At 26.9% G+C, this 14,957-nt stretch overlaps 1 protein-coding gene across 2 annotated transcripts in view; it reads left to right on the forward strand.

The window, feature by feature from the left end:
* Positions 1–4,559: 4,559 nt before the first annotated feature.
* LOC100197187 (KH homology domain-containing protein 4) overlaps positions 4,560–14,957 on the forward strand; it is a 40,423-nt gene continuing 30,025 nt past the window's right edge. For both annotated transcript variants that reach the window (XM_065816227.1, XM_065816228.1), the window contains exons 1-4: positions 4,560–4,838; positions 11,869–12,183; positions 14,294–14,417; positions 14,501–14,673. In XM_065816227.1, the coding sequence (XP_065672299.1) occupies positions 4,594–4,838; positions 11,869–12,183; positions 14,294–14,417; positions 14,501–14,673 (857 nt within the window). In that variant the 5' untranslated portion in view covers positions 4,560–4,593. The remainder of the gene's footprint in view (positions 4,839–11,868; positions 12,184–14,293; positions 14,418–14,500; positions 14,674–14,957) is intronic.

Raw genomic sequence — 14,957 nt, forward strand, 5'->3', positions numbered from 1 at the left:
TTTTGACTAAGCATTGTCAATACTGCGTTAAGAGATCAATCCAGTTCACCCCCACAACAGCAACTTCTTGCTCAAAGGATTGTCAAAAAAACTGGAGTCATGAGACAAACTCTTTTTGCGTAATCAGAAAATTTGCAAGAAACTCACTTCAATATTGAACGAATCTGATCACTCATTAATGCAATGCATAGAGTTAAACAAATTTTGATTTGTGATATAACACTACAAACTCCTTCAAGTATGCATCCTTGCACATGGTGTTACATCAAATCCAAGTTTCTTACCAAATCTAAAAAGTTGCAAAAACTGGGCTCAATCAAATCGAGTCATTTTTGAAATAATTCCACCAAGGGAATTGCATCTTATTTTAGAAGTTGTCAACCATCTTTTCAAGATCCCTTGACATTTTATTGAGCCCATATCATGGGAGCCAGTTCGAGGGGAATGAATGCAGGAAGCATCTTAAAAATATCGATACGTTGCAGCTGATAAAAAAAATAGTTTTCAACATTGTTCACATAATTGAAGCGCTCAAAAGTTTCAACTAAGTTTTCAAAGCTTGCTTTGGATTCATCATTTCAAAAAGTGTTACTTAACAATAGCTGGTGCAGGCGTAACACCTTAAATTCACGCCATAATGAGGTAGCATTAGCAAAACATAATGACAAGCAAAACAATAAGAGTACTAGAGTACAAATCTAGAGTACAAAGAAAGGTTGTGAATCTAGAGTACAAAGAAAGATTGAAGAGAATCTAGAGTACAAAGAAAGTTTGTGCGCGGCATAATTGATCTGAACAGTAAGCAACATTAAAGTACTAGAAGCATAATTTGAGTTATTAAGGATTATGTCGCAGAAATTCTTACGGTTTATAATGAACATTTTCACCATCTTAATCATTAAATGTTATTAGTTTAAAAACAATGATCTTGAATATTTCATTTAAAAATAGTATTGAAGAGTATTTGTACTAAAAGAGTATATTGAGCTATTTATTAATAAACTTTTGTGTATAAAATCAATGAACATGTCTTAAAAATATAATCAGATGCGAATTGATGGTGATACAATGTTAAAAATAGTGTATAAATTTTTATTTATTCACTTAATTTTGAAAACAAATGTATTTAATAAGGTTTCAATAGTTAATAAAAAGTTTGTTAATAGATACATTCTTTTTTTTGTTTTCTTGATAGTCCTTTGGCCTTGATTTGCACTTTTTTTTAGCATTGTTTATGATTTTGGCAGTAGTTTATACCGTATCAAATGTTGATACACTTACGCTTGGCATCAGATAATTCAAATCATGGTTTAATAAGAAAACGGATATTTTGATCTATAAAATGAATATTGTTAAATCTACCAAAAATCATTTAAAATAATAATGGTTGATTATTACATAGTAGAACTCTTATGTAAGCATTATTTTGTAAATATTTACCAAATATTGTAGTAATCAATAACGTTTTGAGGTATGTGTAGCAAAAAACTAACGAAATTTAAACTTAAACTTTAAAATAATATTCAAATTTTATCCAGAGTTTGATGCGGTCAAAGAATACATTTGCACCAGTTTTTATCAAATTTTGTAAGGTGATTTTTATCCTACAGATGTTTTATTGACGCTCAAAGTTTCACACAACTCGAACATTTAAATTAAACTTTTGTTTCCGCGGACAAAATTAAGGGATTTAAAAGTTTGCACCATAGGATACCTAGATATGTACGCTATTTTTCCATATAAGTAGAGTTCTTTGGTCAGCTAGGTTAGAATTATCAGGGGCGTCTTTAGATCGAGCTGACCCCCCAGGATTTCTAAAAAATTGGCTTCTAGTAGAGCTGACTGAGGGAGGGGGGATATATATTTCTGGTACCGCAGTTTTAGAAGACCATTTTATTAGAAAAATTTTTTTTTCTTATTTTATGTAATGGTTATATGTCAGTTTAGGGTTCCTATTTTAACTTAGCTTTAAGCACTAAAATCTATTCATAACTTCTAGGTCAAGAATCGCTGCATATTTCTCTAACTCATGCTTTTGTATACTAATATAACAAAGAATATGACATTACTACAAAAAGTAAAATACAGTAGAAAAAAGATTTAAAATTTCTATTAAATTTTAAATTCCAAAAACGAAGATAAAAAAATTAAATAAAAAAAAACTGTTGTTCATACATATAAATTGTGAATTTTATTTTAAAATCAATCAATTTAAATAAGTCATACTGTTTTTTGCAATTAAATGGTACTAACAACACATCTTTGACTGAATATAACTTACATAAAATAAAAAAAGGATCTCTAAGAATGTCATTAATTTTAAAATGGTTTCAAATTTTGCCGAGGCTTCCCAGCATTTACCCGTGTTGATTGTGGGTAAAGACGGCACTGATCCATGATGACCGTGTTACCGTAACTTAAAAGTACACATCAAGCTTTTACAGTGCAAATTTATGATGTAAATTTTGACTCTTTTTAGCCTGTATAGTAATGCTTTTAAGTTTACTAAATAAGTCAGAGATAACAACGCCTTTGACTTATATTTTGAATTTTTATTAGAATTTGTATTTTGTACAACATTACTGCTATAAATAAAAATAATCATTTCATGTTTTTTAATTTTTTTTAACAATCAAATAGTAAGTTTTTTTTTAGGTTTTGACTTTTTACTACACCTCCCTCCCCTTTCGTTCCCTCTTTTTTAAGAACAATGATCTGATACCGCGTCTGCTAAGAACAATTTGTCAATTTTTGACGGACACGTTCAGAAACTCGGTTGTTTTTGTTACAATTTGTTGCATGCGTTGGTGAAGAATATTCATACAGTTTAAATAATTATTTCAAAACGTGTTTTTATTTTTTGTTTTACTTTTTGACACAATTTTTTGTGTAATGATCGAAACCGACGAGATTTAACTCGAACAACTTATTATTTTTTTCGAGAAGAAAGTACGGGTAAAAGATTTTAACCGGAAGAATGCGCACAGTCACGGAGTTAAAACTCAATTAAAAGCAAAAAGCAGTGTTGTCTTTAAAACCAATATTTCAATAAATGAAACATGTTATCAATTAATTTGAATAAACATTGTTTTTTTCTAGTAGTGAATAATATTGAAAATGTTAAAATCAATCAAGAGTTATAAAGATTTATCATAATAGTTTTAAAGTTTTATAACTTGTACAAATATTTAGTTTTTCTTTTGGTACAATGTGATATGTGTTAGACTGTTAACATTGCTTTAATACTTGCTGTATAAAACTTAACAGTTAGTTTACAATTTTTATGTTATATAATTAAATATTATATACTATATAATGTTTAGTTATATAAAACACTATAAAATATAGTGTTTTCTATTTAGTGTGCTTGCTGTACTGTACAAGCTTTAAAATTTTAATGTTCAATTGCTTTATATTAACATTAAAGTATATTATCTATTACAAGTATGTTCAAGTTGCACTAAATAGAAAAAGCCTAATTTTTAATATTATAATCTAATTAACATTATATTTGAATGTTAAACTGGTACAAATTGTTAAAATTTTATCAGTTAAGTATTTGATTACCACAATCTATTAATTTAAGCTCTAATTACTGAATTTATATTTATATGAACTTACATAAATACATACACATGCATACATACATAAATACATACATGCATACATACATACATACATACATACATACATACATACATACATACATACATACATACATACATACATACATACATACATACATACATACATACATACATACATACATACATACATACATACATACATACATACATACATACATACATACATACATACATACATACATACATACATACATACATACATAAATACATACATACATACATACATACATACATACATACATACATACATACATACATACATACATACATACATACATACATACATACATACATACATACATACATACATACATACATACATACATACATACATACATACATACATACATACATACATACATACTTACATACATACATACATACATACATACATACATACATACATACATACATACATACATACATACATACATACATACATACATACATACATACATACATACATACATACATAATAAGTTAATTTTAATGCATAAAGACTCATTTTTTAATTGTAGCTGTAGTCTTACCTTTCATCTCATTAAGTTAAAAGATATTTTAAAATTATTATAACTTTTATACTTGATAATCATGTATTTCATAGAGATAAACTTATCAAACTTCCATAGGTTCTATGGAAGTAAGATTCTATGATAGAACAATTAGGAAATAGTAGCTATAATTAAAAAGTAAACTGTTATGTTCTACTGATTGTTTTCTATAGCTAGTTTTAAAAATCAAAAGGATTTTTTGTGAAAAATTGTAAAGCCTTTTCTAAAAATTATGCTTATAATACTGTATTACATAGCACAACTGTTATCAAAATATTTCAAAGATTGTATAAAGTTTATTTTGGAAAATTGTATTATAAAAGTAGAGTAAAAAATAATGAGATTCTGATTCTGCAGTTATTTATTTTTAGAAACAATTATAATGCTTTAGAACTATGGCTGAAGTGGATATACCAGTTTTTAAGGAAGGCACTGAATATGAAAGTTGGAGAAGTGAGGTATTAAAATGGCAACTGTTTACAACAATGGAACCTAGGAGGCAGGCTCTAGCTGTTCGAGCAAAACTTGGAGGATCTTTGCGTGACTGTGCCCTTATGATTGATGCAGGAGAACTATTTTGTGATGATGGTCTTGGTGTTCTTATTGGGAAACTTGATAAAGAATTTAGAGTAAAAAAAAGGTTTTAAACTTGTTTTGACTCAGTCTAATTTATTTTCACCTTTTATTTACTTATTCATAACCATTATTTTTGAAATAAACTAGTAGAGGTGTAAGATTCTTAATAATAATACAAATAATAATCATAGTTATAAATAATATCTCTATATATTATTGCCGAACTTAATAATGTTAGTAGTGTTAGTGCCCCTTCGAGTGTGTTTGATATGGAACCCTTGGCAGCCAATGCAACCAAGGTAGTGGTGAAAAAGAATCACAGCTCTTTCGAAATATTATAGCACTATTCGAAAACGTGAAGGAAAGTGTATGCAAATATCTTACTCATGCAAACTTGAAATTATGTAATGTTAAAACATATTAAAACTTGAATCAAGTTTTACAGTTTTACTTTCATTGAAAACTGCGTTGCGGCAACATCTCCTTAATGTCGTTCATCTGCATTTATTACTTTTTTATAAAGTCTTTTATTTATTAAATAGTTTTAAAATTTTTATTAGACAATAAGGCCGAGTGGTTAGTGTGTAGAGCTTCTAAACAAAAAAGCTGTGGTTCAAATCCTACCATTGGCAACTTATTATTTTTTTTAAAGTTTTATAGTTATTACATGCATAACATATGTGAAGATATTATACACTATAACAAATGAAAGGATTTTTACAAGAGGTAAAAATTCACCAGGAGAAATTTGTTGCGTATGTGTCATTATTGAGATACTTATGTCATTAATGTGCTCAGGTAATTAGTCCTAATAAGCTGCAGATGGTCTGAAAAAAAGTTATGGTCTGAAACTTAATAAGGAAAAAATTTAATAAGACAGTCCTGCTACTCTAAAAGGTTCTGCTGTGGAAAAAAAAAAAAGGCCAAACGTTAAAAGTAACTTTTATTTTACCAATTATTAGTCTTTTTAGCTATATTTATTTTATTTTCTTAAATTATATGGCCAGATTAAAAAAATTAAAAATATATATTGTCTTAAGGGGTGGATTTAAACCCATTTAAGTCCGCCCCTTAACACAATAACAGTACCGATGACAGCGCATTAAACCGAATTAAATCGAATTTATGCATGTAATTGAAAAACAAACCATTTTCCAAAGTCTTATACAGATTTTAATTAATCAACATTTTTCAAGAGAGTTTTCTAATTAAGCGCAGCTTTATTGCACAGCATTTAATATAACATAATATGGCAATAAACAAATAAGTTATATACAAATGTAAAAAATCCACTTATATAACGTTTTATACAGTTTTATACATGTTTAATAAAGAAAACTTTTCTAATAATTATGAAGATGATGTAAATTTAGTAATATCTGATTGCTAAATTTACATCATCTTCATAGATTATTAAATATGATAGACGCGGCTTTTTCATAAATCATTGAAGTCAAAAAATTTTCCATTTGTTACGTCACTTTTATGGCAAAACACTAACTAGAAATAAGATTTTGTTTCAATTTTTTAGAAAAGTTTCTTTTTATTAAAAAAATATATAGAATATATTTTTATGGGATATAGTCTAATTAGACTAAATATAGTAATTGCTAAATTTTTTCTTTAAAACTATTTTTTTATTATTATTGTAATAAATACAAACTCTTATCCGTGAAATTATATATGTACCAATTTTATATCTTTATTATAAAATTAATCAAAAAGATAAATGCAAAAGCAAACTTGATGTATAAAAGTTTTTTTTACCACAAACTGGCGCCACTGCACAAAATTTTTTTGGCTTAACTTTTAGATTAGCATTTTATAGCTAAGGCCACGTTTATAGTTTTTAATGGTCTAAGATCTTCTTAGTTCTACCATTGATTTTGCATTATGTACAAACATCTGTAAGTGTAAATGTCTTTAGCATATTTTGAGTTTGCAGGCAGTATATGGAACAATTGTGTATAATAAATCTATAAAACTAGAAAACTTTAAAATTTTATTTAGAAATTTAGAAATCTTTTTTGCTATATTATTATTTTTTTGCTATAAATATATAAACAAGATTTCAAAATCTATTATGCTAAGGGGAGGTCTTAAACCTCTCGAAACGACACTGATGACAGTGCACTAAACCGCTGAGCTATCAATGATATGCGTTAAGGAAAAAAACAATGTCATTTTGCAGTGTCATTTTACCACTTGAACATTTTTTCTTGTGAATGATATATTTTACTGTGTGAACCATTTTTAATTAATATTTTAGCTTGTGCTAAAAGTTTTTTAATATATTGTTTTATTTTATACATTGTAAATGAAGTTGTTTATATTTATGATCTTGAGTTAGTAACATTTTGATAAATGAATGTATGGCATACATGATCACCAAGTATAATTTCAAAGCTTAAATATTACTTAGAGTGCTTGCTCAGATCAAGCAAGAGATCCAGAGTTCAAAGCAAGTAGGAAAATTTTGCTGCATTGGTAAGGCAGGAGGCGTGGAACGTTTTATCTTTTCAGTTAAAATCTCTTCTGTGGAAACAAACATTTAAAACCTTAAACAAATATATATATATATATATATATATATATATATATATATATATATATATATATATATATATATATATATATATATATATATATATATATATATATATTTATATTAGGGTGGTGGAAAAAACAACTTATTTTAAAAATGTCAGCTGACAATCCCTAAATGTGTTTTATATAATAAAATAATACTGGATTTAAAAAATTTTTGAATAAAAAATATTTTTACGGGTGCCACAAGGCCCTTATACATCAAACAGGTTCCTAATATTATAAAAAAAAAAGTTTTTCAAAAGTATGTCCTGTTGGGTCTCAAATGATGCAAAAATATATAAAAATTTCAAAAATATGAATCATTTTATAAATATATTATTATTTTAGATTTTAGTAAATAGAAAATGATATTTTTTAATTTATAACAAAAAAAAGGGAATTTAACAAGATTTTTTTAATTATAATTTTTTTATCTCTGCTTTTTATAAAACAATGATTATTTTTGAAATTTTTACATAATTTTGCTTCATTTGAGCATGATATACTTTTGAAACCCAACATGATATACTTTTAAAAAACCTTTTTTTTTATAATATTAGGAACCTGTTTGATGTATAAGGGTCTTGTGGCACCCGTAAAAATATTTTTTATTCAAAAATTTTTTAAATCCAGTATTATTTTATTATATAAAACACATTTAGGGGTTGTCAGCTGACATTTTTAAAATAAGTTGTTTTTACCACCACCTTAATATAAATATATATATATATATATATATATATATATATATATATATATATATATATATATATATATATATATATATATATATATATATATATATATATATATATATATATATATATATATATATATATATATATATATATATATATATATATATATATATATATATATATATATATATTGGGGAGGTGAATTACAAAAAAAAAACAACAAAAAAACAAAAAACACTTTAAATTGTGTCAAAGTATTGTTAACTGCAGGCCTTGTTAAGAAGCGTTACGCAGCTCGCATTTTGCCTGCGAAAAGGCGATTTGCCTACGTGTTCAGCAGTTTTGCGCTACGAAAAAACTTTTATCTTTTAGAATATTTAAATTATCTTTTGATGTCGTTAACGTGACGTTTATTCAGTAGAAATAAAGTCGTAAGTAAAAGCAATTAACTGCAATTGTAAACTAATAGATTTTTTGTTAAAGAAACAGTTTGTTAAGTAATTTTTGTTGTTGTTAAAAATTAGTTAAAAAAATAAAGTGTTTTAAGTTTTATCTTAAGGAATTAAATATATAAATTCCTTTTAAATATAAAAATTATTTTTAATCATAATAGTTTAAAAAATGCCTGATTTATTTTGATGTAAATATTTTATTAATAAAATATTTTGTTTATTGTTAGTTCAATAACGTAAAGTTTTAATGATGTTCGTTTAATTTATGAAAATAAATTATGATCACGAATATGTTATCAATAACTGATAAATAACAAAAAAACCTCTTTATTGTTTAAAAACATTAAAAAGAGTTCACAAATTAAAAAAGTAAAAATTTATTAACAGTTAATAAAATAACCAAAAACCAACTGTAAAATTATAAGAATATAAACAAACATTATTTTACGTTTCGTGAAATAAATATTTTTTTCAAAATAAAATGTAGTTCATATTTAAAAAAAATAATAAAAATGATTTTTTAAATAAGATTTACTTAGATTTTATTTGTAACTTTTGTTATAGTGAGAAAAAAAAACTGTATGATTTTTAACGCGTTAATAAAATAACTTTAATTACAATTCGGTATTTGAAAAGACTCTAGTGACGCAATATAACTTCTAACAATGCAAAATATATTTGCTGAGTTGAGTTACTTAGAATTGCGTTACGCGTTTTCGCTACGCAGTGAAATCTCGTAACAAGGCCTGTAACTGGATTGCTTTTAGTTTAAACTTCAACCAATAAACTTTTTGATATAAGTCTAAAAGTATTAATGATTCGATTACTAGAAAGCTCTATTTACGCGATATAGATATATCTCACTTAAAATATTTTTAAAAATATAAAAATATTTTTATATTTAAAAAAAAAATGGAAACACGGATTTACACGGATATTTGAATAGCTTCTTTTTATTGTGTGAGAGAATTTTTCGAAGTTGATAGAGGTTATTTTAATTTTAAAGCTCTCGATGTTTTTGGCATTAACAAATTCATACGGAAAGTTGATCCAAGTATTATCAAACCTGAGGGAGAAAAATCATTTATGGACATCATGTTAACAAATTAGTTTGCATAATTTGAATTTTTGACCTCAAGTGTATAGTTGTTTATTAAAAAGAAACTTGATATATTTAGGCAAACTAAATTAGCGCAAATTAACCAGTGTTATTTTGTCAAAATAATTCAGGGCTAGAGATTTTACAAGCTTAATTTATTTAATATGGACCCGGTGCCAGGTACCCCGACTCGGACTCAGTATAAACTGGTGCCGGCACACCTCTAATATATATACACACATATACATTTATTAGGGGCTATTCTAGACTGTTTTCGATAGTGTCAATCGTATTTGGGCATTGCCCAAATTAAAATTTGAGGACCTTTTTTTTTTTTTTCCTTTTTACACCAAATATTCTTTTTTTCGCAAAAAAAACACTGATTTTTTGCTAAAGTTTGCCAGAACAAGTGGGTACTGCTGCCTAAATTTTTTTCCTAGAATAGGCCCTGTTTATACACATGTATTTATATATTTTTTAAAATCATTCTTTAGCAGCTGAGACAGCAGAAGAAAAAAAAAAATTTTAGAATGGTAGTAAGTAATAAAGTTGTAGTACCCAATTCTATTTAACTAGTTTGGAAATAGCAATGTAATTCAGCAACTTCAGAGAGAGTTTTTTCTACTGCCAGTAATGTTGTCACTACCAGAAGTACTACCTTAGTGGTTGGAAAAATTAAAAAGATTGTTTATATAAAATAAAACATTCTTTTTTTTTTTAGAAATCTGCCATTTCAAATTTATGAAATAAATGATCTTCAAAATTTTGTTTTGCTTTTGAACCAAATTCAAAAACAAGTTGAGTTAAACCAAGCCAATTAAATTTTTTTTTGAAACCAACCAAAAAAATAACCTAAATTGAACCAAGCCGAAAAAAGACCTAAATCGGACCAAAAAAACCTAAACTTAGTCGTCTTAATAGTAACAATATAAATTTCAGATCAAAATCTTTTCTTTCATACTTTTTTCTGCTTCGGATGTACCCTATTATTATTAATATTATTATTATACTTGCAACTTTCTAAATGTGGACCATATGGTTTTTTTTATATTGCGCAGTTATTTCTAATGTCTCCAATCTTTTTTACTAGAGCTGACACACTGTATTATCACTTCTGATAAATATTTTTATTGTTGCAAGAAATTGATGCAAGAGGTAATGTTCAATGTTAAGATCCATTTTTCTCAAACTACAAAATCTTATATTTTACCTTAAAAATTTGGTTCTTGAGACTTTTGAAAAATTATTATTAGCGTCATTAACAAAGGCAATTATAATAAAATTAAATTAATATTATTATCTTTTTCAAGAAATAGATTTAATAGTAAATAAAATCTAAAGACAACTCTTTTTCCGACGTCTCAAACAAACTATGTTAAAATTATAATCTGGCAATTTCATTATATTATCAAAAATAAAAACTGGCATTTCTTAGGTATTAAGAAAACACAAAAAACAAAAAAACAATTGTTATGATTGGTTGCTAAAGACCCTTGAACATTAAGTGGATCCCTAATATTATTTTACAAAATTTATCCAAAAGTATGTCATTATTATAACTTTTATACTTGGTAATCATGTATTCCATAGATAACCCTCGGAATTAGGGTCGGCATTCAGCAATGCCGATCTAACTGCCAACCTAAAAGTGTTTGAGGTTGACAAAAAAATGCCAACCTCATTTCTATGTTTAATAGTAAGACTTTTGTATCATATTTTTAGTCAACAGAATGCCGACTTTTAAAAAATTTAGGTCAGCAAATTATTGCCGACCTTATTTTTTCTAATTCTGAGGGTTGCATAGAGATAAACTTTACAAACTTACATAGAACTATTAAGAGAAAGTAACTACAATTAAAAAGTAAGCTGTACGTTTCAATGATTGTTTACTAGTTTCAAAAATCAAAGAGATTTAACATAAATTTAAAAAAATGCACCACTAATCTTTTACTAATGCTTATTTTAGCAGTTTTAAAAAAACCGATTTAATATGGACTGGTAAAATCTCAATAGTTGTTAAATAGATGTATAATTAAAACTTGTTTATAAAACATATTATAAAATGTTGTACTTATTGTAGGTACTTATAGTATTGTTGTTAATTTATTATTATTGTTTGTTAATCTTGTTATTATTGTTACTAGTACTAGTGTGTTTATTTTAATAGTTTATATACTTGTTTCTAATTTACAATCATAGTTAAGTCCTTTTTTTCCTATGTTGTTAACTTATTTTGTATTGTGTCTTGTTTTTTAGTTCTACAAACAGAATTCTAGATGAAGATACAAATTATTTATTGAAAAGTATATGGGTAGCTGACAGTTCATCAGATGATAATTATACTCATTCTTCAAAAGTTTCATCTGATTCAAGATCTAAAACACGAAGAAGTAGATTTGATGTTGTTCCATCTAAAGAATCATCTCCAATACGCAGCAGTCGTAGTCGATTTGATTACAAAAGTAATTCACCAGTAGAACATAAAAGTCGATTTGACCAAAAATTTGACGATGAACGAGAAAGTAATCAATATGACCAAAGTTTTGAAGATGATCGACGAGGATGTCATCAGTATGAAAAATTCTTAAAAGTTTATTACTTTATTTAAAAGAAAGATTTTTTTCTAATTACTGTATTTAAGTTGTCCTTAATGAACAATAGTTCAGTAACCTCTGTGATGCCTCAAGATTTCATTTTATGTTGTTTCTTATTTATATTAATGTTCAATGGTACTTAATGTTACGTTTAAGAACTTTAATTTGAAAAGATATCACTTTTTGATTACCTAGAACAGATAGTATATTTTAAATGTGATCTCTCCTGTGACAGGTTTGAGCTTGCAGTAGTTGGTAAATTTTAACACAAACAAAAAGCTATTTACTGCTAGTAATTTGTTGCAATATTGTTGATATTCTACCTAATGAATGACACTACTCATCCTATTTTCTTTACTTTATGTTTTATTAAATTTCTGACCTTTTTTTGGATATATGTCCGATTTTTCCTTACATTTCATGAAAAACATTTCCATTTCATTGGCTGGAATCTGCAAAGATTTTTGTTGAGCTTGCTGTTTTTTTATTTCTGATTTTATTCGCTTTAAAGTATGGTATTTGTGTTAAATGGATTCATAAGAGAATAGTTGCATACAAGGTGCTATATATTGTTTTTAAAATTGCTGGTTTTAAGTGTATAAAATGTACTCTTTTTTGTTGACAGAGAAGTCAAAAGGTAGAATAAAATAAATAGTGATGGAAAAATTGAGTAAGTTTTGTTATCTTGGAGTGACAATTGGATCAGCTGCTGGATCAGAAGAGGCATCGAGAGAAAATAAGATGTGCCTTTGCCAAGTTCTCCACTTTTCCACAAGTCCTTCCAACAGAGGCGCATCAATAAATGTTGAAGTAAAGTTATCACCATATGTTTCCAGAATGTTATGATCAAAGGTAATGAAGCACAGGTAATGAAGGTTGATAATATCCAGTATCTTGAAAGAACAGAGATAATAATGGTCAGGTGGGTGAGTGACTCTAAAAAATTAAAAAAGAAAGGAAGATTTTAGACAGAATTTAAGAATAGTAAGTATATCTGGTAGGCTGCATCAGAGAAAGTTATAGAGATTTAAGCATGTATAATGTAAAGATGCAGGTGATTGAGTATCAGTACGCAGGGAGATACTAGTTTCTCCCTGCATACTAAAAAAAAAACCATACTGCATAAAAGAGGTCAGACTTGGCAAAAGTGCATCACAGATGATATGAAAAAACTTCATTCAAGTAAAATGATGCTTAAGATGTGTGTATTAGAGAAATGCAGGGTCGCAGAGTCCCAAAAGAGATCCGGCTTTATATCTCTATTTTTTCGTCTGGTCTCTGGTGTCCAGACGCTCTAAAAATGTTGGTTGATTTATGATCTGCAAAAAGAAAAAAATTCATAAGATTTAATGACTTAGAACTTATTATTTTTAAGCCGGAAGTCCCACAGTCCTTGCAGCCATTATACCTAAGGATTCCAGGTTCAAAAATTGATTGTTCCTCTAAACTAAGTCTTAACTTTTTTTCCTATTAGTAATCTATTTGCTTTTTTATATTTAGAGATTTAGAGCTCCTGGATACCAAAAACTAGGAAGAAGTAATTTTTTTGTTACTCCAGATTTTTTTGTTACTCCTATTTGGGACTCCTCATCCCTGGAGAAATGTCATTATGAGAATTGTCCTATATATGTGGAAGACACCTAAAATATGCCTTTTCTCTATTAGGTTCAAATTGCATTGTAAATATGATTTGATCTTCTATGGTTACAAAGTTTAGCCTCTGTCAAATTGTTGTAATGCATATCTTTCTTCTTTTTACAAAAATTACCATACTACTTTACTTTACACCTTTATAAGTTATCATCTTTAGTTCTACTTGCCATTTTTGTGACTTGTCATTCAGTAATGTTGCTTCTTTTTACAGGAAATTTTCATCTTAATAAAACTTTTATTTTTACTTTTTTCTTTGAACGTTTTTCTCGTCTTCTTTACACTCTGGTTGCACTATGATAAGAAAATCAAAAGTACCTTGTGTTTACTTTAAATTGATGTCTACATAAAGCAAGAATCATGATTAAGATGATTATATAAAAATAAACTTTCAGTGTTACTTTTTTTTAAATAAAAAATTGCTCATTCTTATTTAGACATAATCAAAGAAAAGAAACTGAGGAGTTAAGTGCAGCTGAAAAAGCAAGGCAAAGAGCAGCTCAGCTTTCAGCAAAGCTTGTTGCAGAAGGAAAATACCAGACGAAGCCAACATCTTTACTGGTTGGTAACCCCTTAATTAAAAAAGTTATAAACAAAAATAGTCATAATCTACTTTTTTGTTATTAATTCAATTTCTCTTTAAGCCAAATTCTGTATGGAGTCCTGCAGAACAAATTAGAAGAAATAACCCAATTGAAATCCAGGGACCAAAGGTTCCTTTAATCAACACTACACAGACAAGAAGTATTCCTGAAGTAAAAAAAATGGACAATGGAGGGTATTATGCAGAGTTTGACATAAATGATATCTCAGCAAGGTAAAAAAAGTTGACTTTAAATTCAATAAAAGAAAAAAATTTAATTCAATAAAATAAAAAAAATTTAAGTTCAATAAAATAACTTTAGAGTGGTTTAGTGTTCAGCACATTAAATAATAATATTTATAAAATTTGAAATTTTGATTGCCAATCTCCAAAAAAAAATTATATTTTATCGAAAATAACTCCCATTCATTACAAATTATTTAATTGCATAGTTCATTTTTATAAAAGACCAGATTTTGAAGATTGTCAAGACTAGATTTACCTAGGGAAAAAAAAAA

Source organism: Hydra vulgaris, chromosome 13, assembly GCF_038396675.1.
Source record: "Hydra vulgaris chromosome 13, alternate assembly HydraT2T_AEP".
NCBI lineage: Eukaryota > Metazoa > Cnidaria > Hydrozoa > Anthoathecata > Hydridae > Hydra > Hydra vulgaris.